The 26,576-nt window shown below is 44.7% G+C and overlaps 1 protein-coding gene across 3 annotated transcripts in view; it reads right to left on the bottom strand.

Annotated features, from left to right (window-relative positions):
* LOC125631976 (sodium-dependent neutral amino acid transporter B(0)AT3-like) overlaps nucleotides 1–26,576 on the bottom strand; it is a 116,206-nt gene that overhangs the window by 62,076 nt on the left and 27,554 nt on the right. For 2 of the 3 annotated variants that reach the window (XM_048839510.2, XM_075125478.1), the window contains exons 2-3: nucleotides 11,635–11,775; nucleotides 3,186–3,323 (exon numbers count right to left, since the gene is read on the bottom strand). In XM_048839510.2, the coding sequence (XP_048695467.2) occupies nucleotides 3,186–3,323; nucleotides 11,635–11,775 (279 nt within the window). The remainder of the gene's footprint in view (nucleotides 1–3,185; nucleotides 3,324–11,634; nucleotides 11,776–26,576) is intronic. The other variant, XM_048839512.2, reaches the window with a different exon arrangement.

The raw sequence follows: 26,576 nt of genomic DNA, 5'->3' as shown, positions 1-26,576 counted from the left end.
GGCCTGGCTTGACAAAGCCCTGGCTAGGATGATTTAGTTGGTGCTGGTCCTGCTTTGATCTGGGGGCTGGACTAGATGACCTCCTGAGGTCTCCTCCAACCCTAATATTCTATGATTTGCATGGCACTTTTGTAGCTGGCATTGCAAGGTATTTATGTGCCAAATATGCTAAACATTCGTATGCCCCTTCATGCTTTGGCCAACATTCCAGAGGACATACTTCAATGATGATGACACTCATTTTTAAAAAAGAATGAATTAATTAAATTTGTGACTGAACTCCTTGGGGGAGAATTGTATGTCTCCTGCTCTATTTTAACCACATTCTGCCATATATTTGATGTTATAGCAATCTCCGATGATGACCCAGCACATGTTCGTTTTTAAGAACACTTTCACTGCAGATTTGGCAAAACACATAGGTACCAATGTGAGATTTCTAAAGATAGCTACAGCACTCGACCCCAGGTTTAAGAATCTGAAGTGCCTTCCAAAATCAGAGCGAGATGAGGTGTGGAGCATGCTTTCTGAAATCTTAAAAGAGCAACACTCCAATGCAGAAACTACAGAACTGAACCACCAAAAAAAAAAATCAACTTTCTGCTGGTGGCATGTGAATCAGATGATGAAAATGAACATGCAGATCCCGTCATCGGCATGGATGCATATCTTCTGGAATTGTTGAAGTATGAAGGGACATATGAATCTTTAGTGCATCTGGGACATAAATATCTTGCTACACCAGTGTCATAAATATCAATGGAAGGTAACCACCTTTCTGTATACAGTGCTATAAAATCCCTCCTGGCCAGAGGCAAAACCCTTTCACCTGTAAAGGGTTAAGAAGCTAAGATAACCTCACTGGCACCTGACCCAAAATGACCAATGAGGGGACAAGATACTTTCAAATCTGGAGGAGGGGAACAAAGGGTCTGTCTGTGTGATGCTTTTGCCGGGAACAGATCAGGAATGCAGCCTTACAACTCCTGTTAAGTTACGTTTCAGAGTAACAGCCGTGTTAGTCTGTATTCGCAAAAAGAAAAGAAGTACTTGTGGCACCTTAGAGACTAACCAATTTATTTGAGCATAAGCTTTCGTGAGCTACAGCATCCGATGAAGCGAGCTGTAGCTCACGAAAGCTTATGCTCAAATAAATTGGTTAATCTCTAAGGTGCCACAAGTACTCCTTTACTTACTTACTTACCAGGAAGAAGAAATCTACCTAGAAATGCATTAGATTTCATTTTGTTTAATGGCTGGTAAAATAAGCTGTGCTGGAGGGAATGTATGTTCCTGTTGTTGAGTCTTTTTGTAACTTAAGGTTTTGCCTAGAGGGATACTCTATGTTTTGAATCTAATTACCCTGTAAGGTATTTACCATCCTGATTTTACAGAGGTGATTCTTTTACCTTTTTCTTTAATTAAAATTCTTCTTTTAAGAACCTGATTGATTTTTTTCATTGTTCTTAGGATCCAAGGGTTTGGGTCTGTGTTCATCTGTACAAATTGGTGAGTATTCTGATCAAGCCTTCCCCAGGAAAGGAGGTGTAGGGTTTGGGGGGATATTTTGGGGGAAGACGTCTCCAAGTGGGCTCTTTCCCTGTTCTTTTGTTTAAAACGCTTGGTGGTGGCAGCATACTGTTCAAGGACAAGGCAAAGTTTGTACCTTGGGGAAGTTTTTAAACCTAAGCTGGTAAGAATAAGCTTGGGGGTATCAAGGTTCCTCCCCCACTCTGAACTCTAGGGTACAGATGTGGGGACCTGCATAAAAACCTCCTAAGCTTACTTTCACCAGCTTAGGTTAAAACTTCCCCAAGGTACAAATCAATTTTATCCTTTGACCCTGGATTTCCACTGTCACCACCAAACTCTAACTGGGTTTACTGGGAAACGTAGTTTGGACACGTCTTTCCCCCCCAAAATCCTCCCAACCCTTGCACCCCACTTCCTGGGAAAGGTTTGGCAAAAATCCTCACCAATTTGCATAGGTGACCACAGTCCCAAACCCTTGGATCTGAGAATAATAAAGCATTCAGTTTTCTTACAAGAAGACTTTTAATAGAAGTAAAGGAATCACCTCTGTAAAATCAGGATGGTAGATACCTTACAGGGTAATTAGATTCAAAACATAGAGAATCCCTCTAGGCAAAACCTTAAGTTACAAAAAAGGTACACAGACAGGAATAGTCATTCTATTCAGCATAGTTCTTTTCTCAGCCATTTAAAGAAATCATAATCTAACACATACCTAGCTAGATTACTTACTAAAAGTTCTAAGACTCCATTCCTGGTCTATCCCTGGCAAAAGCAGCATACAGACAGACACAAACCCTTTGTTTCTCTCCCTCCTCCCAGCTTTTGAAAGTATCTTGTCTCCTCATTGGTCATTTTGGTCAGGTACCAGCGAGGTTACCTTTAGCTTCTTAACCCTTTACAGGTGAGAGGATTTTTCCTCTGGCCAGGAGGGATTTTAAAGGGGTTTACCCTTCCCTTTATATTTATGACAGGGGGTCTTTAATGCAGGTCCCCACATCTGTACCCTAGAGTTCAGAGTGGGGAAGGAACCTTGAAAACCAGCTACAACAGTGCCATACAAACACCTGTTGTCACTTTCAGATGACATTGTAAACAAGAAGCGGACAGCATTATCTCCTGCAAATGTAAACAAACTTGATTGTCTGAGCGATTGGCTGAACAAGAAGTAGGATTGAGTGGACTTGTGGGCTGTAAAGTTTTGCATTGTTTTATTTTTGAGTGCAGTTATTTTTTGTACATATTTCTAGAATTGTAAGATCAACTTTTTATGATAAAGAGATTGCATTTCATCATTTGTATTAGGTGAATTGAAAAATACTATTTTTTTACTGTGCAAATATTTGTAATTAAAAATAATATAAAGTGAGCACTGTTCACTTCATAGTCTGTGTGATAGTTGAAATCAATATATTTGAAAATGTAGAAAACATCCAAAAATATTTAAATAATTGGTATTCTATTATTCTTTAACCGTGCAATTAATCACAATTTTTTTAATCACTTGACAGCCCTAGTTCAAAGAGAAGATTTTAAAATGAGCCATTTAAAAAATCTGTACAGTAGGACTTAATGCCATATTATAGGAATAAAAAAGAGTTGGTAACACTTTGCAACCTTAACACCAACAAGAGACTTGAAATATTAATTACCTGTTCTGTTCCCATTTAGTGGGCAAGCACTCCAAGGAAGGGGCTCTTGGAAGGAGTTAATGAAATACCACATCACCCAGGTTAAAATGGTGTTATAATATAAGCTCACAATGAATGACACCATCAATGAACCAATACCTATTGAATACAAAAAAATTTCAGTTTAAACAAATTGCTTAAATAAGCTGTCAGAACACTTATTTACTTTACCCAACAAATTTATGCCACTCCTGCTACTGCATTTGCCCTAATCTCTCGTTTTTGTGTGAGTGTTTTTGTTTGTTTTTCCCCTTTGGTGGTTTTAAAAACAGTCTAGGTCAGCTGTGATGGTCTCTTCCCCTGAATAGAACCAAGATGACAATTACTCAACAGCACAGACAGGAAACCTCCTCCCCTGGGAGTGAAAGTGCTAGGATAACATTTCAAATTCAGGGAGCAGTACAAGAGTGGCCACTTTGTCCTTAACATTCTGTGATAGTGAAGGAAAGAAAGGACTGTGGAAGGAGATGGGATTATAACAAATATCTTAATCTAAAATGAAAAGGGTGGAGGAGAAAAGAGGTGGAAAAGGGGGTGGAAGAGTTTAAGGGTATGGGGAAAATGTAGATTCAGGTGATCAGAAGAAGGGGCAGGGTGAAGGCCAGAACACTGAACTCTCATGCATGATAGCATTTCACAATAGCAGTGGGGAAACCAGGTATAGTTTGCTGCTGCCCCTGTGCAGAGGACTATGAGGTGTTCACATATGAGTGGGTTGCGGTGACAGTGCAGCAATTCTATGGAATCAACTTTTGTACAGGAGTCCTGAGGAGGTAGAGGTACTCCAAATGCGTGAGGGAGAGGAAGAGCACAAACCTCAGGTCCCTGGCCCTACTACCACAGCTACCCACAACACTTGATGGTACAGCAGATAGTTTAACTTTTCTTTTAAGATGCAGGTGCAAGAACAGCCCCCATCATCATCAACAGGTAGTGATCAATGGCTCCATGTCTAGTTGGCAGCCGGTGTCAAGTGGAGTGCCCCAGGGGTCGGTCCTGGGGCCGGTTTTGTTCAATATCTTCATAAATGATCTGGAGGATGGTGTGGATTGCACTCTCAGCAAATTTGCAGATGATACTAAACTGGGAGGAGTGGTAGATACGCTGGAGGGCAGGGATAGGATACAGAGGGACCTAGACAAATTGGAGGATTGGGCCAAAAGAAATCTGATGAGGTTCAATAAGGATAAGTGCAGGGTCCTGCACTTAGGACAGAAGAACCCAATGCACAGCTACAGCCTAGGGACCGAATGGCTAGGAAGCAGTTCTGTGGAAAAGGACCTAGGGGTGACAGTGGACGAGAAGCTGGATATGAGTCAGCAGTGTGCCCTTGTTGCCAAGAAGGCCAATGGCATTTTGGAATGTATAAGTAGGGGCATAGCGAGCAGATCGAGGGACGTGATCGTCCCCCTCTATTCGACATTGGTGAGGCCTCATCTGGAGTACTGTGTCCAGTTTTGGGCCCCACACTACAAGAAGGATGTGGATAAATTGGAGAGAGTCCAGTGAAGGGCAACAAAAATGATTAGGGGTCTGGAACACATGACTTATGAGGAGAGGCTGAGGGAGCTGGGATTGTTTAGTCTGCAGAAGAGAAGAATGAGGGGGATTTGATAGCTGCTTTCAACTACCTGAGAGGTGGTTCCAGAGAGGATGGTTCTAGACTATTCTCAGTGGTAGAAGAGGACAGGACAAGGAGTAATGGTCTCAAGTTGCAGTGGGGGAGGTTTAGGTTGGATATTAGGAAAAACCTTTTCACTAGGAGGGTGGTGAAACACTGGAATACGTTACCTAGAGAGGTGGTAGAATCTCCTTCCTTAGAAGTTTTTAAGGTCAGGCTTGACAAAGCCCTGGCTGGGATGATTTAATTGGGGATTGGTCCTGCTTTGAGCAGGGGGTTGGACTAGATGACCTCCTGAGGTCCCTTCCAACCCTGATATTCTATGATCTCAAGGTTCCCTCAGTGATGAGTGGGACCAAGAGTGTTTTCTAGTGCAGGAACACCTAGCTTCATCTTACAGCTATGGAACAGGAGGAGAGCCATAGAAAAGAAGTGGGGAGGCGGGTGAGTGGACTCAGAAGGAAGCTGAAGCAGTAATGTAGGGCTCTACAGGAGTGTCAGCTGGCTTTTGCAGCCTGGGAGAACATAAGAATGGCCATACTGTGTCAGACTAAGGGTCCGTCTAGCTCAGTATCCTGTCTTCTGACAGTGGCCAATACCAGGTGCTTCAGAGGGAAAGAACAGACCAGGTGATCATCAAGTGAGCCAACCCCTTTCACCCATTCCCAGCTTCTGGCAAACAGAGGCTAGGGACACCATCCCTGTCCATCCTGGCTAATAGTCATTGATGGACCTATCCTCCATGAATTTATCTAGTTCTTTTTGAACCCTCTTATAGTCTTGGCCTTCACAGCATCCTCTGGCAAAGAGTTCCACAGGTTGACTGCATTGTGTGAAGCAATACTTCCTTTTGTTTGTTTTAAACCTTATTTACTTTCTCCACACAAGTCATGATTTTATAGACCTCTATCATATCCCCCTTTAGTCTTCTTTTTTCCAAGCTGAAAAGTCCCACTCTTATTCATCTCTCCTCATATGGAAGCTGTTCCATACACCTAATCACTTTTGTTGCTCTTCTCTGTGTACCTTTTCCAATTTCAATATATCATTTTTGAGATGGGACAGTCACATCTGCACGCCATGTGGCCATACCATCTATTTATATAGAGGCAATATGATATTTTCTGTCTTATTATCTATCCCTTTCCTAATGATTCCCAACATTCTGATAGCTTTTTTTGACTACTGCTGCATAATGAATGGATATTTTCAAAAAAATATCCACAATGACTCCAAGAGCTCTTTCTTGAGTGGTAACAGTTAATTTAGATTCCACCTTTCTGTGTATGTGTATATATAGTTGGGATTATGTTTTCCAATGTGTATTATTTTGCATTTATCAGCATTGAATTTCATCTGCCATTTTGTTGCCCAGTCACTCAGTTTTGGGAGGTCCCTTTGTAACTCTTCGCAGTCTGCTTTGGACTTAACTATCATGAGTAGCTTGTGCAAATTTTGCCACCTCACTGTTTACCTCTTTTCAAGATCATTTATGAATATGTTGAACACAACTGATCCCTGTTCATACATCTGGGGAATACCACTATTTACTTCTTTCCTTTCTGAAAACTGACCATTTATTCCTACCCTTTGTTTACTATCTTTTAACCAGTTACTGATCCATGAGGGGACCATGACTGCTTACTTTGCTGAGAGCCTTTGGTGAGGGACCCTGTTGAAGGCTTTCTAACAGTCTAAGTACACTATATCCACTGGATCACCCCCCTCAAAGAATTCTAGTAGATTGGTGAGGCATGATGTCCCGTTACAAAAACCATGTTGAATTTTCCCCAACAAATCATGTTCATCTGTGTGTTGCTGATAATTCTCTTCCTTACTATAGTTTCAACCAATTTGAAGTTAGGATTACCTGCCTGTAATGGCTGGGATTGCCTCTGGAGCCTTTTTTAAAATTGGTGTCACATTAGCTATCCTCCAGTCATCTGATATAGAAGTTGATTTAAATGATAGGTTACATAGCACAGTTAGTAGTTCTATAGTTCCACACTCCTAGTTGTCACCTGTCACCCCACACTGGGACCCATATCATCAAATAGCTACACCCCATTCTTGATGATGATCACATAGTGGACAGATACTTTGAAGTTTTTGAAAAAGAGCTTGGAAAGATGAACAACATGTCAGTGAAGCTTACTGTTAACTCTGAAAGCCAACCAAAGTATTGAGAGCCCAGAGTTGTGCCTTATGCTCTGAAGCCTCTGGTAGAAGCAGATTTGGACTGTTGATTGATCGCTGTCACTGGTTTCACAGTGAGTGGGCTACATCCATTGTACCAGTAATCAAGGAGGATGGCTCGGTCTGAATTTGTGGAGACTTTGAAGTGACACGGAATCCGGCTTTATGCGCAGACCAGTGTCCACTGCCTCCTACTGAAGATTTGTTTGTTAGTGGTGGACAGTATTTCAGTATATTGGATTTGCATACCAATGCATACCTACAAATGTAGGCTGAGCTGGTATCTTGCAAATATCTCACTATCACATGCAAAAAAGCTTATTTTCTTACAACAGGTTGCCTTTCAGTATCACATTGGCACCTGCCCTGTTCCAGAAAGCCATAGATGAGATTTTGAAGGGCTGAATGAAGTTCAATGCTGTTTTGGATGACATCCTTGTTATAGGAAAGGATCATCTTCAAAATTTGGGTGCTGTCTTTCAAACACTGCAATACCATGGACTGAGAGTATACCAAAACAAATGTGAGTTTTTCAAATCTTCAGTTGAATACCTTGGACCTGTAATTGATGCCAGTGGCTTAAGGAAACCACCAGAGAAAGAAAGAAAAGGTAGTTCTTGAAGTGCCGCCACCACCAGAGAACATTTCAGTATTACATTCATTCTTAGGACTGCTTAACTACTATGGTACATTTCTGCCTATTCTGATGATAATGGCACCTTTACATGAACTGTTACAAGCAAAGAAAAAATGGGAATGGACTAAAGAGTGCGAGTGTGCATTTAAGGAAGCAAATAAACTGACATCAGCTGAAGTTCTTACACATTTTGATGCTTCACTACCATTGAAATTGGCTTGTAATGCTTTACCACACGGAGTGGCTGCAGTTCTTTCCCACATTTTTCCTAATGGCATGGAGAAAGCAATTGCTTTTGCATAATGAACATTCACTACTCCTGAGAAGAACTATGCACAGATAAAGCAAGAAGCTCTCAGCATTATCTTAGGAATTTGGAAAGTTCCATACCAATCTGTATGGTAGACATTTTACCTTGCTGATGGATCGTTGCCTGTTACTTTCAATTTTTTTGGACCAAAACCTGGCTTTCTGTCATTAGCTTCTGCTCATATGCAATGATGAGAATTGCTACTTTCAACTCATTTCTATCCTATACTGTATGGGACTCAGCATGGCAAAGCTGATGGGCTGTTGCGACTGCTACGCTCAAACTCCTGTCAACCCAAAGAAACTTCAGACAAAGTAATCTATCTCAATTTGATGAATAGATTACTGTGATGGGGTGGACTAGGCCCAAAGGCCTCCTACTGGAGGCCTTGGAGTCCTGTCTCACCCATCCCAGGAAAGGAGCAGTGGAGAGGCCCTCCAAGTGGGCTAAAGTGGCTGAAGGGGAAGCAGCCAATCAGAGAGGCTGCAGGAAGCAGCCAGTGAGGACGCAGCAGGCTCATATAAAAGGAGCTGCAGGGCCAGAGTGAGGGCAGTCTGCTTGCAGAGACTGGGGGAGCAAGAGGTGCTCCTGGCTGGCTGCAAGGGCTAGGGCAGGTAGTTGATGGCAGGGACCAGGGAAGCAAGGGAATAGCTTCTGGCTGGCTGCCAGGACTCACTGAAGACCGGCCGAGGGAAAGGACTGTCCATGGAACTTTTTACCCCTGGAAGGGGACTGATCTAGACTGACCCAGCTGGAGAGCTGGGGTCAGAGGACTAAAGGGCAGGCGATGAACCCCCGAGCAGGAACCTTCACATGTAAGCTGGACAATTAGGGTACTGAGAGAGGCCCTGTTGGTCAGAACTGAGGACCAGAGCCTGGGAAGGGCTACAGGACATTACCGAGGGCTTTGAGATAGGCCAGAAAGGGGCACTCATGAGAGGTGGGTACCGCCCTGCTGAAAAGAATTGAGAGACTGTAGGCACTGTAAGCCAGAGAAAGGGGACGCTCATGAGAGGCAGGTGCTGACCCTGTTACAATTACCTATCACTAGCATAGACGTCAACAAAGTAACCACTAAGGACGATGTGCTTTTTGTTCTGAAAGGATTCATACTGCAATGTACACTGTTCAAGATCAAAAGAATCCCCAGTTTACACAATTTGTCTCATGTGAATTATCTGTGAATCACGGTCGCATCAGATGCGGAATGCAAGGGATCATTCTGAAATCACTTCAGTCTCAGGTTTTGGAAGCTTTTCAGGAAGGTCATTTTGCCATTGTATGGATGAAGACCATAACCCAGAATCACATCTGGTAGCTGAGGATCAACAAAGATATTGCGAGTAAGGCGAAGTGCTCTACTAAGTGTCAGAAAATTCAGCATGATCCTAGCCCAGTTTATCTACATCCTTGGTTGTGGCCTCGGACTCCTTGGACACATGTTCATGTGGACTTTGCTGGACCTTTAGAAGGTGATATGTTTTTGGTTGTAATCAGCGCCCATTCAGAATAACCAGAAGTTTCCAGAATTACTTGTGCTATAGTTACAAGGATGTCCAGTAGTCTTGGTAACTTGTTTTAGCCAGGTTGGTTTACTGTTACAGTTGATGAGTGACAATGGGCCTAAATTCTGTTCTGAAGAATTTCAGAGGTTCCTTGCTTCAAATGGAATTAAACATTTTCATTCCACTCCTCACCATCCTGCTACAAATAGATAATCTTTGGCCTGAAGGATTGTGGTGTTGCCCATCCAATCACTTCCAACACTTGAGGGAATGTTCTAGGAATCAGTGGGCAGAACCATACTTATTTTGGTGGAAGCCAGAAAAGCCTGATTTCCATTGGTGTATGTGAGAGGAAATTCATGCCACAAAGTGCCCATTTAGTGCTGCATGCAGAGGAATGTCTCTGGTGCACTCTGCTGCTGTCTACACATTACAGGTATGCATCGAATGACGTGAGCTGTAGCTTACGAAAGCTTATGCTCAAATAAATTGGTTAGTCTCTAAGGTGTCACAAGTACTCCTTTTCACATTACAGGTAGTAGCTTAATATGCTGCTGTCTTTCACTGTGTGTGTGTGACCGAATAGGCCCATGTGTTCATACCCTACACATTACTATAACAATTTTGTACAAGACATGTATTGTGAGGTATCATCTGTGTGGCAACATTGTATATGAAGTTATAATATTCCCCTGTATGGTGTTTATTAACACATGTTCCAAACCGCATAGCTTTGCCTACACAAGTTGCAAACAGGTCTGTCCTAAACAAAGGAATACATGCTTGCTTTAATTTGATCGATTTAAGCAGTGAACAGATTCATCAAGAAGGAAGGGAAGACAAAGTTCAAACAGGTGAAAAAAACAGTAAGGAATATCCTTCCACATAGACTCTTTGGCTCCTGGTTCTCAGCTGGAAATCTTTTTCAAGAAAGGGACTGAAACTATAAAAAGGAAGGACAAACACCCAAGGTACCCCCTTCCCTCCACCCATTGCATTCACTAAGCCTGAAGAGACAAAGGAAACAGCTGTTGGACTCTGGGGGAGGAGTCCTAACCTGACAGTTTGGTCAGTGAAAGCATGTGGTGAGAACTTTGAAATTAATATTGAAGTTCAGCACCAGTTTAGGATTTTATCTTTATTTTTCTTGTACCCATTTCTGGCTTTTATGCCTCATTACGTGTTTTCACTTAAAATCTGTCTTTGTAATTAATAAACTTGTTTTACTGTTTTATCTAATCCAGTGTGTTCAAGTTTAAATGTCTGGGTAACAGGTTGTGTGCATATTATTCCCTTAAAGGAATAATGCACTTAACATATTTGTACTGTTCGGGAGAGGGCTGGGCAGTACAGAACATACATTTTTTTGGGGGAAGATCTGGGACGGGATGTGTGTTGGAGTCACCCTGCAGCATAACCAAGACTGGTGAGAGCCAAAGTGTGGCTAGCTGGCTGCAGCACACACAGACATAGCTGGGAGTGACTTACATGTTGGAGGCTGTTTGTGAGTATTGCACCCAAGTGTCAATGGCCTGCAGAAGGTACCCAGGATGGGGCTAGGCTGTTCAGACCCATAATAGTGTTAGAGTATTCCTCTACATGCTTAACTGCTGGGGACTTGTACATTGTCCTATTATTATTTTTTGATGGAGGAAGGTTTGTGTGACTCCTGATAAGGACCCCAAATGGTCCCTTGTTTTAATTAATGGTTTGTCTCTGTCCAGGGTTAATTCCTAATTCATTTATTTTTCCTCAAACAGAGTGGAAGGGACCCAAAGGGGGTTGGGTCTAGTGGGAGGCAAGCAGAGTTCTCTTGGGCACATCGCTTGGTCTTGAGATATTTTTAACAAACCCACTGTGTCCCCACTAGACTGATTTTATTTTATGTAACTGTCTTGTGTTTCCTAAATAAAAGCGTTTTGAGGCTTCATATCAGAGAGCAGTCCTGTATGCTTGTGAATGGGTAAGAACTGCTGGACAGTGTGACCAGGGAGATCAAACTTTAGTTTCCTAGAGCCAGTATTGCTCTGGGTTGGAGCTTGAGGCACTTGTTTCAGTTACTTAACCAGTTCCCTAGTCAATATTTAATATGGCTCTTGACAATAGGCTAACTAGTTTTCAGAGAACATGGAGAAACCTACCAACTCCTCCAAAGTAAGGTGAGATGGTATTCCAGACACCAATGCTGCCTTTTCTCAAGCGCTGTCCCAGGGCTAGTTCAAGATGAAACAATGGGATTCCTTCAAAGACAAGTGCTATGACATATGGGATCAAGAATGCCCCTGGGAACATAATTAAAAATAGTTACGCCATAGAAGCTCTGCATCTCACACAGATTTTTTTGCTTTATTGCTGCTTGTTATATTTTATTACTGTAATACTCAAGGCCCACAATCAGATAGTGGCCCAACTGCTATAGGTCTTGTACAAGCACAGGGTCAGATTACTCAGTCAGCAGTTTAGTTGTGGGAGGCATGACTCAGATTCTTCATGTTACAAACCCCCTAACCTTAAGCAATGCAGATTCTCTTCAGTAATCATAAGGTTACAAATATCCTCCAACATTCCCTCCATTTCTCCTCCTTTCAAATGTTTAATCTCCCCTCCTTCTCCAGCAAGCACTACTTATTCTACTTTTTTCTCCCTCACTAGCAAACACCCTCATCTCGCTTCCTAGCCAGTGCCTTTTCTCCCCCTGCCTCAGTTTCCCTCCCTAAGGTTCCCACAAACCTGACCCTCACTCAGTTTTCCACCCCAGGATCCTCACCTGTCCTTCTCCTCTGATCACCTGACATTGCACATACTTGAACCTTCTTCATAGTAAGGGGAGGATCAGAAAAAAGTAAGAGATAGGACCTAGACACCTAAGTCCAGCATTTACATGCCCCTTACATTTACAATACCCTATTCAGCTGCTGCTGAATGCTGTAGGTGCCTAACTCACCTGGTGTCTACATTTCTGCTGTTGAAGTTCTCTACATGCCTAAATTTTTCTGGCTATGTGCATTGCTGTCTCGCTCTAGGCACCTGGATGTCTAAATGCCAGAGCAACCCACAAATGGTCTATTTCACCTCAAGGACTTGAGCATGCCTACCTGAATCAGGTCCATTCAAAATCTAGCTGGAGGAAAAGCAGCAGCAGCATTATATTAGGGGAGAAGGAAGAAATTTCCACAATGGAAAACAGGGCCAGATTAAGACTCAAGTTCTTCTCCTACCTTCACTACCTATCTCTGATGCGTAACATGGCTGCCCCTCTCCTCTACTACTACCTCTACTTCATGAGGCTGGACGGTGAGGGGAGGGGAAGGTTGCATGGCAGCTGAGACTAGACAGGGAGAAACAATTTTATAATTCAGCCAAACTTCAACCACTAGACTGAAAATTTCCCATGCCAGGTGTCTGCCTCAGGGAGGATGTTGATAAAATGGAGAGGAGCTCCAGTTCAGAGAAGAGCTATGATAATAATTAAAGGATTAGAAAACCTTACAATTGCTGATGTGGGCACTGGGATTCTGGGCACAGCAACCAAGAGCAGGGATACAATCTTCTGGAACCCAGGGAACATCAAGAAAGTGGAAGCGACCTGACTCTAATGCAGAGGATACCTGAATTGGCAGAGGGGAGGGAAAGAGGGGAAGAGTGGTGGAGTTAATAGTTTGGCTGTGCAATGGGATTTGGAGCAAGTAGGGGGAGGGAAGCACAAGATCTGAGAAGGAGCCAGGGAGAAGATTGGTTGAAGAGACTGGGATAGGGAGACTGGGACTCAGACAGGTAGACCAGCAGTGGAGACTGGGACTCACTAGATGTGGGAACCGGGACTGGTATGAGGATGCAAGGAGGAAGCTGGGGAGACTTGGATGATGAGCTAGCGTGGGATGTGTGTAAGAAACAGAATGGGTACAGGCTGTAGGAGACCCAGAGAAAAGCGTCTGTGTCCACTCAGATATGCTCCCCTCCAGAGACTGGAATGGAAACCAAGATTCATGGGTCTCAACATTCCCCTACTGCTAGCAAATGTCAGAGAAGCCCCAGCTAGCAGTAGTAGGTTGCCATTTGAACAAATGGAATAATTGACAGAAAATGGCAGTGGGTCTAAAAGTTCCAGTCCTACTTGTGACCAAGGTTTGCATCAGTATGATTCCATATGATGGAATTTTCTTTTTTTTTTAAACTGTTAAATTACAAAAAAAACTGTAAAAAGAACATTATTAAGCTTGCAAAGATGTAAGCCAGTGGACTGAATGTGTTCTACTCTGCCATCTGTTGACAAAGCCCTCAGAAAGCCCTCAGAAGAAGACTGTGTTTGCATAGACACACATACTTGCCTCTGATCAGCAAAGAGGCCTGCTTTGCCAAAGTGATCAATTTTCAATGTTGATCAAAAATTATAAGTTTTGGATTCAAGGGTAATAAAATGTTGTTATTATTGGCTGACTAAAAGGCAACAAACTATACTTAATATGCCCTAATGGAGGGGAGTCACCTGAAATCTAGCCTTGTTTGCTAGGTGTGGGGTATTGATGCCAAACCCATGTGAAAGACAGGGGTGGGGCGGGCAACACGTGTTCCTGGTTGGTGCTGTTGGCTCATTTAAATGGTACTAGATGTCATGTGATTTCCCCCCACCCTGTCTTTAAAGAGAGAGGTGCTAGGATTCAATTGGGAGTTCTTGTTTCTTCTCAGTGATCGCTAGAGCTGAAATCTCTGATAAGCTGGTCTTGAGGCTGAGCCATAGTCCTGGTGTGGGGACAGTGTTGAAAACAGTGGTGAAAACAATGCAGGGGAGGTAATGGCAGCAACACTTGTTGGGAAAGATATATATATATCAATATACATTGTGATTCATATATCCATGTAAGATGTCATTGAGGCCTGGTATGAATTATGCGTGCTTGACATGAATGCATGCATTGCAAGTTAGCAACTGAAGCAAGGACTTAAGGTCAGGGACTATTAGAACTCTTTGTGCAAAAGCAATCTTATGTTTCGAGACAAATGCGGAAAATCATCAGAAAAGGAAATAACACCAGCTAGACTGATTATAAAATTGTATAAGAATTGGAGGAAATGGCTCGCCTTGGATCATGGTGGCCCGCCCAAGATTGTCTCTTTGGAATTGTGCGGATAGAAGGCCTAGTAAACAAAGGCAAAAAACCGATGACCCAACGGAATGAACTAGAAATGGATGCCTATGATTTCTACAAATTGGAGTCGTTTATTGATCCAGAGTCCCGTGTGGATATAGATGTGGTTTTGCCAGCTCTCCGCATCTCATGATTTTATCCTGATGGAAGGTACTTTGACTGGTCATCAGGATCATTCTGACCTTTGGACTCTGCTTTAGTATGTTTAGGGTGTGAATGTGGAGTGAGTAAGGTTTGTTTTGTAATCAATAAAGAGCATTTAGAGTATTATATACCAACACTGTGTCTAATATCTGCTTGCTCCCCATCCCGTAGGGAGACCTCTATTGTGGGTCTAACCCAATGAGGTTCCATGTTACCCAGTGAAATCACAAGCACTGGGCTAGATGGAGGAACCTTAGACTACTGCAGGTGGTGGCAGAGACGTTTACCAGCAGTAGCAGTGGTGAGCAGATGAGCAGAAGTTGGCATTGCTCAGGTACCACCTCAACACCCCCTGGACTCTGGAACTTCACTGACCTGGGACATCAAACCAGAGTGGGGTGCAACAGAGGGAAATGCAAGTTAAGGAAGTATGGGCTGGATGAATGCACTATAAGGTGGGTAGAAAGCTGGCTAGATTGTCGGGCTCAACGGGTAGTGATCAATGGCTCCATGTCTAGTTGGCAGCCGGTATCAAGTGGAGTGCCCCAAGGGTCGGTCCTGGGGCCGGTTTTGTTCAATATCTTCATAAATGATCTGGAGGATGGTGTGGATTGCACTCCCAGCAAATTTGCGGATGATACTAAACTGGGAGGAGTGGTAGATACGCTGGAGGGGAGGGATAGGATACAGAAGGACCTAGACAAATTGGAGGATTGGGCCAAAAGAAATCTGATGAGGTTCAATAAGGATAAGTGCAGGGTCCTGCACTTAGGATGGAAGAACCCAATGCACCGCTACAGACTAGGGACCGAATGGCTAGGCAGCAGTTCTGCGGAAAAGGACCTAGGGGTGACAGTGGACGAGAAGCTGGATATGAGTCAGCAGTGTGCCCTTGTTGCCAAGAAGGCCAATGGCATTTTGGGATGTATAAGTAGGGGCATAGCGAGCAGATCGAGGGACGTGATCGTTCCCCTCTATTCGACATTGGTGAGGCCTCATCTGGAGTACTGTGTCCAGTTTTGGGCCCCACACTACAAGAAGGATGTGGATAAATTGGAGAGAGTCCAGCGAAGGGCAACAAAAATGATTAGGGGTCTAGAACACATGACTTATGAGGAGAGGCTGAGGGAGCTGGGATTGTTTAGCCTGCAGAAGAGAAGAATGAGGGGGGATTTGATAGCTGCTTTCAACTACCTGAAAGGGGGTTCCAAGGAGGATGGCTCTAGACTGTTCTCAATGGTAGCAGATGACAGAACGAGGAGTAATGGTCTCAAGTTGCAGTGGGGGAGGTTTAGATTGGATATTAGGAAAAACTTTTTCACTAAGAGGGTGGTGAAACACTGGAATGCGTTACCTAGGGAGGTGGTAGAATCTCCTTCCTTAGAGGTTTTTAAGGTCAGGCTTGACAAAGCCCTGGCTGGGATGATTTAACTGGGAATTGGTCCTGCTTCGAGCAGGGGGTTGGACTAGATGACCTTCTGGGGTCCCTTCCAACCCTGATATTCTATGATTCTATGAAAAGGGGAGTGGTGTGTTTAAGGACATTCACACCACAAGGGGGGAAACTGAGGCAAAGGACTACTGCTCAAGATACTGTATGGTGGGTTTACTTATTGTTTGTTTACTTCAGAATCTCTATCGCAGTGTTTTCGCAAATTAATCCTATGTTCCCTCTCCTCTTAATAAAAGTTTTCTTTTGTTATACACAGACTTAATGCTTGCAGGTGGGGACTATTGACTCTTTGAGGCAGCCCAGGGATAGTGGTTCATTTTCCAGTTTTTCTGTGTGAGGGCTGGAGCCAGTTCTGTTTTGTAATGTTAAGAGCAACCTCTAGATATTAAACCTGGCCCTTGTTACTGCCAGCACCACCTGTCAGAAGGGTTATTAAAACAAGTACTCAGAAGTTAGAAAATGCCAGAATTAAGCCTGCCTGTGCAACTTTAAATTGGTTCATTTATGCATATTCATTATAATTCAGTCTTTAATTCCATGATAATACTATTTTTCCCCACTGGATTCCTGTCACATTCAGTGCACAGAATGGATGGTGCTTGCTCATTGAATTAGCACCAGGGTTCTCAACCCTTTTTCTTTGAGCCCGAACCCCCACCCCCATCATGCTATAAAAACTTCACAGCTCAACTGTGCCATAACAACTGTTTTCTTCCATATAAAAGCCAGGGCCAGCATTAAGGGGTAGGAAGCAGGGCAATTGCCTGGGGCCCCACACCACAGGGGGAACTGCAAACTGCGAAGCTAAGTTGCTCAGGCTTTGGCTTCAGCCCGGGGCTATGAATCTAATGGCAGCTATGCTTGGTGGACCCCCTGACACCTGCTTGCAGCCCCCCAAGGAGCCCCAGACCCCTGCTTGAGAGCCACTGAATTAGCACATATCCAGTGTTTTATTTTCATTGTTCAATGGATGGTTCCAAAGCATCGTTTACTGGACACTATTCAAACACTGCTCCAAATGCAAAATTAACTTGACATTGATTTCAGTTGGTGCTGTGAATGCTCAACTCTTCTGCAAATCAGACTGCAGGGTCTCAAGTCAGGCACCTAAAAAATGAGGCGCACACCTGTGAAAAGTTTAGTTTCAGTGACCTGCCCAGTATTATACCGGAACTCTGCGTGAGAGGCAGGGATAGACCCCTGATACCAGTCAGCTCTGTGTTCTTGGGGAACCAGAGCGCAGTATCGAGCCTGTCGAACCCCCCCACACACACACCTCTCCTTGAACCAAAACCAATCAGAGAAAATACTTGCAGAGAGCAGTGAAGGGTGTTGGGAGACACACCTAGACCCCTCCTGACAAGGGTGACAAGATTAAGACATCTCCATTAGTATACAGAACGGAGAACAGGGCTGTCACATGGGCCACGGAGGCACTGTGTTATATCCTCTTAAGCCGGTGATTTACTCTTGTGACGGACCATGCACCCCTCTAGTGGATGCAGCAGAAGAAGGAAAAGAACGCAAGGGTTACCAGGTGGTTCTTATCCCTCCAACCATTCCAGTTCTGCATACGGCACAGGGCTGGATGCTACCACGGCAATGCTGATGGTCTGTTGCAAGCACACTGCCTGGCATCCCAAGTTGCCCAACTCTGTGGTGTTGAGTGGGAGGTGGGAGAGATATGTCATGGGGCAAGGCCAGATGGCTACAGTAAAGTAGTGAGGAACAGGTGTGTTAGCCCCAGGCTAAACAAATTCCTGGTACCATGGTAATCAAATGGCAGTTGCTCCAGGTTAATCAAGACACCTGGGGCCAATTAAGATCCTTCTAGAAAGCAGTGGAGATAGCTAGGTTGATTGGGACACCTGAAGCCAATCAAGGGCTGGCTGGAACTAGTTAAAAGCCTCCCAGTTAGTCAGTGAGGTGCATGTCAGGAGCTGTAGGAGGAAGTTGTGCTGTTGGATAAACTGAGCAGTACAAACCAAAACAGGTAGAAGGAAGGAGGCCCTGAAGTAAGGGTGAAGGAGATATTGAGGAATTGGGGGGCTGCTGCTGTGGGGAAGTGGACCAGGAAATTGTACTTGTCCTGTTTCCAAAAGGTCAGCTACCATAGCTGATACTATTAGGATCCCTGGGCTGGAGCCCAGAGTAGAGGATGTGCCTGGGCTCCCCCCCCCCCCCCCCGAGTTAATCAGTGAGACTGGGAGACAACAGAGACTGTGCAAGGGAGAGTAGCCTCTCCTCACCTCCCTTGCTGACTTATGATGAAAGTGGCTCAGTAGGCTGTGACCCTTGCCTCTAGAGAAAGAAGGGCTACGCAGAGGGTCACAGTGAGCCCCTGAGGCTAGTGAAATCTGCCAGGAAATGCAGCACCCACTGAGGCAAGGACAGAGCTTTGTCACAGGGAGAAAATGTCTCCAGTGCTCTGTCTGTGGAGCAGGCAGAAAATACCTCTCAGTTTATGCAGACTAAGGATTTGTCAGTTGTGCCAGATGTGGTTCTGGACTCAACTGAAAACCAGGAAGGAAGTGTTCCTAAGCCTGCGTCTGTTGGGGGTAATGACTTGTCCATGTAGGGAGCTACCTCAATCTCCAAACATTTGTCTGGGAACAAAGGGGAGAAAATTCCGAACGCTGTGAATATTAAGAATGGCAGTTTATCTGCTGGGGGAGAGTTTGTCACCAATCTTCTGTCTGAGGAACAGACAGAATGTGCCCCTCAGCTTATAATGATTGAGGATATGTCAGTTGTCTCAGGAGTCCTTCTGGACTCAAATGAACCCCAGAAAGATGCTCAGGAAGATGTTTCTGTAGAGCAACCCCTATCTAAAAAGGGAAAGGACAAAATTTCTGGGGAAAATGAATTGTTGCCTAAAAGTGCTCCTGAAGGAATAGAACCTCATGGTAGCTTTTGCAAGCAGTTTGCTGCAACTGAAGGGTATGGAAGTGAGTTGATTGAGTTAGCTCATAATGAATCATTGCCTGTAGCAAGCAACAGTGTAGGTGCTGAGAAATGTGGTTCAGTTTCTAGCTGCCAAAGTTTTTCAACTGTGTATAAATCCACTGACTTTGTTTTAAAAAGATCCAGGGTGGAAGCCATCCCTACTAAAACCAACACTGCCTCTGTCACTGCTAAGCAGCTCTTTACACACACCTGGGATGGCCACTACTCTATTGTGAATTGGGCTAACTCTAATGTTTGTCAGGTAGAAATCCTGAATAGGAAAAATGGGAAACCCTGGCGGAAATGGTTTCATTCCTCACAGCTCAAAGAATGGAAGGATAAACCACCTGACCCTCAAGACTGTCTTCTCCATCCTGTCAGCCTCCCTTCTTGGCCAGCAAGAAGGAACAGCTTTGAGCCATTGGAAAATACGCATCGAGTGGGCTGGTCAGTGCCTACCCTGATGTTAAGACAGGAAAAGTCCAGAAAAGTCCTTGACTTCTTATGGCCACCCTCACGTGGGTCACTACTTCATGTTTGTCCTGTAATATTGGTCCCAGATTCTCCCAATATATACAGGGGGAGTGTGGGAATTTGTTCTCTCTTGTCTGGCCCCTCACAGGTCCCGAGCACAACCCATGACATCCCACTGGTGCACCAACACCCTACTGGTCATAAGTGTCTGGAGTCTGATGCGGTCCAGGCTCTATGCTGTACCTGTGATCCCTCTGAGCCTCTGGAGGTGCTTTCCAGTGGAGCCCAGAAAGCAAAATTGCTGTGCCAAACGCTTAACTGGACTTTAGCTGGACATGACTTGATTCAGCAAAGTCCCCCAGACTGGGTAGTTCTATTAAAAGGCACACATTGTAACAAGCTCATGACAGCAATTTGGTTTAAATTCTATGGGCATATTGCCATTTCGGAGGGATTTCATGAGCCCGATTTGTACAGAGTGGAATTGGGCCAACAACAAAAGAAAATTTTAAATTTCAACCCTCTGATCACAAACCTTGCTCTCCTCCAATGTTTAAGAGCCCCAATTTCAGGACCCCATGTGTTGAAATTGGATCAACAAAAACATTTGGTTCTTCATAGAATATCCAGAGTTGGAAGGGACCTCTGGAGGTCATCTAGTCCAACCCCCTGCCCAGAGCAGGACCAATCCCAACTAAATCGTCCCAGCCAGGGCTTTGTGAAGGGGATTCCACCACCTCCCTAGGTAACGCATTCCAGTGTTTCACCACCCTCCTAGTGAAAACTTTTTTCCTAATATCCAACCTAAATCTCCCCCACTGCAACTTGAGACCATTACTCCTTGTCCTGTCATCTGCTATCACTGAGAATAGTCTAGATCCATCCTCTTTGGATCCACCTTTCAGGTAGTTACAAGCAGCTATCAAATCCCCCCTCATTCTTCTCTTCCGCAGACTAAACAATCCCAGTTCCCTCAGCCTCTCCTCATAAGTCATGTGTTCCAGACCCTTAATCATTTTTCAGAGTAACAGCTGTGTTAGTCTGTATTTGCAAAAAGAAAAGGAGTAGTTGTGGCACCTTAGAGACTAACCAATTTATTTGAGCATGAGTTTTCGTGAGCTACAGCTCACTTCATCGGATGCATATAATGTCTTCTGCAGTTTCCACAGTATGCATCCAATGAAGTGAGCTGTAGCTCACGAAAGCTCATGCTCAGATAAATTGGTTAGTCTCTAAGGTGCCACAACTACTCCTTTTCTAATCATTTTTGTTGCCCTTCCCTGGACTCTCTCCCATATCTCCACATCCTTCTTGTAGTGTGGAGCCCAAAACTGGACACAGTACTCCAGATGAGGCCTCACCAATGTCAAATAGAGGGGAACGATCACATCCCTCGATCTGCTGGCAATGCCCCTAATTATACACCCCCAAATGCCATTGGCCCTTCTTGGCTACAAGGGCACACTGTTGACTCATATCCATCTTTTTGTCCACTGTCACCTTCTCTGCAGAACTGCTGCCAAGCCATTCGGTCCCTAGTCTGTAGCCGTGCGTTGGATTCTTCCGTCCTAAGTGCAGAACTCTGCACTTGTCCTTGTTGAACTTCATCAGATTTCTTTTGGCCCAATCCTCCAATTTGTCTAGGTCCCTCTGTATCCTATCCCTGCCCTCCAGCGTATCTACCATTCCTCCCAGTTTAGTGTCATCCGCAAACTTGCTGAGGGTGCAATCCACACCATCCTCCAGATCATTAATGAAGATATTGAACAAAACCGGCCCCAGGACTGACCCTTGGGGCACTCCGCTAGATACCGGCTGCCAACTAGACATGGAGCCATTGATCACTACCTTTTGAGCCCGACAATCTAGCTAACTTTCTACCCACCTTGTAGTGCATCCATCCAGCTCATACTTCTTTAACTTGCTGACAAGAATACTGTGGGAGACCTTGTCAAAAGCTTTGCTAAAGTCGAGGAATAACACGTCCACTGTTTTCCCTTCATCCACGGAACTAGTTATCTCATCATAGAACGCAATTAGGTTAGTCAGGCATGCCTTTCCCTTGGTGAATCCATGCTGACTGTTCCTGATCCTTGAGGAACTTTCCTTTCCTCTCGTCTAAGTGCTTCAGAATTGGTTCCTTGAGGACATGCTCCATGATTTTTCCGGGGACTGAGGTGAGGCTGACTGGCCTGTAGTTCCCAGGATCCTCCTTCTTCCCTTTTTTAAAGATTGGCATTACATTAGCCTTTTTCCAGTCTTCCGGGACTTCCCGGATCACCATGAGTTTTCAAAGATAATGGCCAATGGCTCTGCAATCACATCCGCCAATTTCTTTAGCACTCTCGGATGCAACGCATCTAGCCCCATGGACTTGTGCACATCCAGTTTTTCTAAATAGTCCTGAACCACTTCTTCCTTCAGAGAGGGCTGGCCACTTCCTCCCCATGCTGTGCTGCCCAGTGCAGTAGTCTGGGAGCTGACCTTGTTCGTGAAGACAGAGGCAAAAAAAGCATTGAGTACATTAGCTTTTTCCACATCCTCTGTCACTAGGTTGCCTCCCTCGTTCAGTAAGGGGCCCACACTTTCCTTGGCTTTCTTCTTGTTGCCAACATACCCGAAGACACCCTTCTTGTTACTCTTAACATCCCTTGCTAGCTGCAACCTCAGACTTCTCTGAAGGAGGTTCAAATCCACTTAGAGGGCATGAATATCTCTCACACAGCACCTGCATGTGCTCCCTTGATTGGAACTAGCCATAAGGGTTGGGATGAATGGGTAACTTGGGAATAAGTCTCACTGTTCCTTTGATGTTATCCAGGAAGAGGGGTCTGTTGTTGTCTTTGTTGGTAAAGCACATGTGTGTGTATAAGAACCAAATGTAATATTGTATTAATTAATGGACATTGGACCCAACCCATGGTGCCTTATGCTAATCACTGTTTCTGTAATGTAACAACCATTGTTAGTTGTGATATTAAGTTTACTGTGCCTATATGGACTGTACAACATTTAAATGCCTATCCTGAGCTTTACAAGGAGGTTTCCCCCATTTCAGCCACAGTTAAAAACACAGGCCATCACTCCTGGTGGGAGTCTTTGCTTTGGTGGAGCCCCAGTGCAACAGGTCTTTTGAATATCATGCTTCACCCCATTGTGGTGATCATTGGTTTCCAAATTATACTAGCAATTGGTCTGGTTCTACTGGTTTGTTGGATACAACAACTGATGCGGTGGCTGCAATGGGTGGAAGATCAGATCCGGTACCACAGAGTAAGGATGTGATGGGGATACTCGCTCAGCGCAAGCACCCCATCAATAGGGGGACTTGATACCAGTCAGTTCTGTGCTCTTGGGAAATGAGGGCGCAGTATCTAGCCTGTCTGACTCATGAAAGACACCTCCACCCCCGTCTTTGCTTGAACCAAAACCGATCAGAAAAAAGGCTTGCAGAAAGCAGTGAAGGGCGCTGGGAGACACACCCAGACCCCTCCTGACAAGGGTGACAAGATTAAGACCTCTCCATTAGTATGCAGAATGGAGAACAGAGACCACTCCCCTAGATCCTGCGCCCTGGTTCCCCAAAATACAGTGGGGAGATTTATATACACAGAGAACATGAAACAATGGGTGTTACCATACACACTGTAACGAGTGATCAGGTAAGATGAGCTATTATCAGCAGGAGCAGGGGGGAAACCTTTTGCAGTGATAATCAAGGTGGGCCATTTCCAGCAGTTGACAAGAACATGTAGGTAGGCATAGCGGTCAGAAGGTTTCTGGTATAGGGTGGTGTTTATGTGACCATCGCTTATTAGCACCGTTGTGTCCAGGAAGTGGATCTCTTGTGTGGACTGGTCCAGGCTGAGGTTGATGGTGGGATGGAAATTGTTGAAATCATGGTGGAATTCCTCAAGGGCTTCTTTTCCATGGGTCCAGATGATGAAGATGTCATCAATGTAGCGCAAGTAGAATAGGGGCATTAGGGGACGAGAGCTGAGAAAGCGTTGTTCTAAGTCAGCCATCCCACCATCAACCTCAGCCTGGACCAGTCCACACAAGAGATCCACTTCCTGGACACTACGGTGCTAATAAGCGATGGTCACATAAACACCACCCTATACCGGAAACCTACTGACCGCTATGCCTACCTACGCGCCTCCAGCTTTCATCCACACCACACCACACGATCCATTGTCTACAGCCAAGCTCTATGATACAACTGCATTTGCTCCAACCCCTCAGACAGAGACAAACACCTACAAGATCTCTATCAAGCATTCTTACAACTACAATACCCACCTGCTGAAGTGAAGAAACAGATTGACAGAGCCAGAAGAGTACCCAGAAGTCACCTACTACAGGACAGGCCCAACAAAGAATATAATGGAACGCCACTAGCCATCACCTTCAGCCCCCAACTAAAACCCCTCCAACGCATTATTAAGGATCTACAACCTATCCTGAAGGATGACCCATCATGATCGCAGATCTTGGGAGATAGGCCAGTCCTTGCTTACAGACAGCCCCCCAACCTGAAGCCAATGCTCACCAGCAACCACACAACAAAACCACTAACCCAGGAACCTATCCTTGCAACAAAGTCCGTTGCCAACTGTGTCCACATATCTATTCAGGGGACACCATCATAGGGCCTAATCACATCAGCCACACTATCAGAGGCTCGTTCTACTGCACATCTTCCAATGTGATATGTGCCAACAATGCCCCTCTGCCATGTACATTGGTGAAACTGAACAGTCTCTACATAAAAGAATAAATGGACACAAATTAGACATCAAGAATTATAACATTCAAGAAACAGTCAGAGAACACTTCAATCTCTTTAGTCACGCGATTACAGATCTAAAAGTGGCAATTCTTCAACAAAAATACTTCAGAAATGGACTCCAACAAGAGACTGCTGAATTGGAATTAATTTGCAAACTTGATACAGTTAACTTAGGCTTGAATAGCGACTGGGAGTGGATGTGTCGTTACACAAAGTAAAACCATTTCCCAATGTTTGTTTCCCCTCCACCCCACTGTTCCTCACACGTTCTTGTCAACTGCTGGAAATGGCCCACCTTGATTATCACTACAAAATGTTTCCCCTCCGCCCCCGCTCTCCTGCTGGTAATAGCTCACCTTACCTGATCACTCTCATTACAGTGTGTATGATAACACCCATTGTTTCATGTTCTCTGTGTATATAAATCTCCCCACTGTATTTTCCACTGCATGCATCCGATGAAGTGAGCTGTAGCTCACGAAAGCTTATGCTCAAATGAATTTGTTCGTCTCTAGGGTGCCACAAGTACTCCTTTTTCTTTTTGCGGATACAGACTAACACGGCTGCTACTCTGAGACCCAAACTCTGTATCCCACTGAGACTCCATCTCCTGACTGATCATGCTGGGGGCTCTGCCTGTCTCCCGCACTCAGAACCCTGAGCTACCACCGTCACCTGGGAACTCCGACCATTTCAAGCTTCAGGGAGCAGTGAGATCCTTTTCTTTCTGTCTCTGTTTTCATAGAATCATAGAATATCAGGGTTAGAAGGGACCTCAGGAGGTCATCTAGTCCAACCCCCTGCTCAAAGCAGGACCAATCCCCAATTTTTGCCCCAGATCCCTAAATGGCCCCCTCAAGGATTGAACTCACAACCCTGGGTTTAGCAGGCCAATGCTCAAACCACTGAGCTATCCCTCCCCCATTCCTTTCTACTTCAGGTATTAACCTTTAATAATGTATGTTATGTTGGTTTAGGCTCTCCTTGTGTAGTTATCACTATTATCCAATAAATAACTTTTACAGTTAAGCTGGTTGCTTCTCTCTCTCTGAACTTTACTCTTTTGTGTTTTTAGCTTCCCCATTCACTCTGCAGCAACACTTCTTACTACAACACCTGAGGAAGCTTGTAGAAGAAAGGTGATATGGATGGTGAGCATTCAGCTGTTGTTACCTGCACAGGATGTGCTATGTTTGTCTTTCTTCCACAGGACAGAAGCGACTTTGTCTGTACAAAGTGCAAGCTGGTCTCCATATTGAAGAGAAGGTTCAAGGTCTGGAAAAACAAGTATCGACCCTGTGTTGCATAAGAGAAACTGAAGATTTCCTGGACAGACATCAGGATATGCTTCTACGGACACAACATTCTGAAGATTCAGAGCAGGCTGCTCAGCGGGGATAGAAGGATGGTGCAGAAATTTGGCAGCATGTGACCTCCAGAAGAAGAAAGGGGAGCATCCATGTACCAGCAATGCAGATACAGGTAAGCAACCATTTTCATGTTCTCTCCACAGGTACTAATGCGGAAAGTGGACTAGATGATACATCTGAGAGAAGGGAACACAGGGAGACTCCGCCGATTGGAAGGCATGAGATGCACTGTCCCAGGGATGGGGGTTCCACAACCGTCGCTCCCAAGAGAAGGAGGCGGGTGGTGGGGGTCAGGGACTCCCTCCTCAGGGGGACTGAGTCGTCTATCTGCCACCCCAACCAGGAAAACCGAGAAGTCTGCTTCTTGCTAAGAGCTAGGATTCATGATGTGACGGAGAGACTGCTGAGACTCATCAAGCCCTCGGATTGCTACCCCTTCCTGCTTCTCCACGTGGGCACCAATGATACTGCCAAGAATGACCTTGAGTGGACCACTGCAGACTACGTGACTCTGGGAAGAAGGATACAGAAGTTTGAGGTGCAAGTGGTGGTCTTGTCCATCCTCCCTGTGGAAGGAGAAGGCCTGGGTAGAGATCGTCGAATCATGGATGTCAATGAATGGCTACACAGGTAGTGTCGGAGAGAAGGCTTTGGATTCTTTGACCATGGGATGGTGTTCCAAGAAGGAGAAGTGCTAGGCAGAGACGGGCTCCACCTAACAAAGAGAGGGAAGAGCATCTTCGCAAGCAGGCTGGCT

Source organism: Caretta caretta, chromosome 2 (assembly GCF_965140235.1).
Source record: "Caretta caretta isolate rCarCar2 chromosome 2, rCarCar1.hap1, whole genome shotgun sequence".
Classification (NCBI taxonomy): Eukaryota; Metazoa; Chordata; order Testudines; family Cheloniidae; genus Caretta; species Caretta caretta.
The sequence above is the reverse complement of the archived record's forward strand: the minus strand, read 5'-3'. Positions and strand labels throughout refer to the sequence as shown.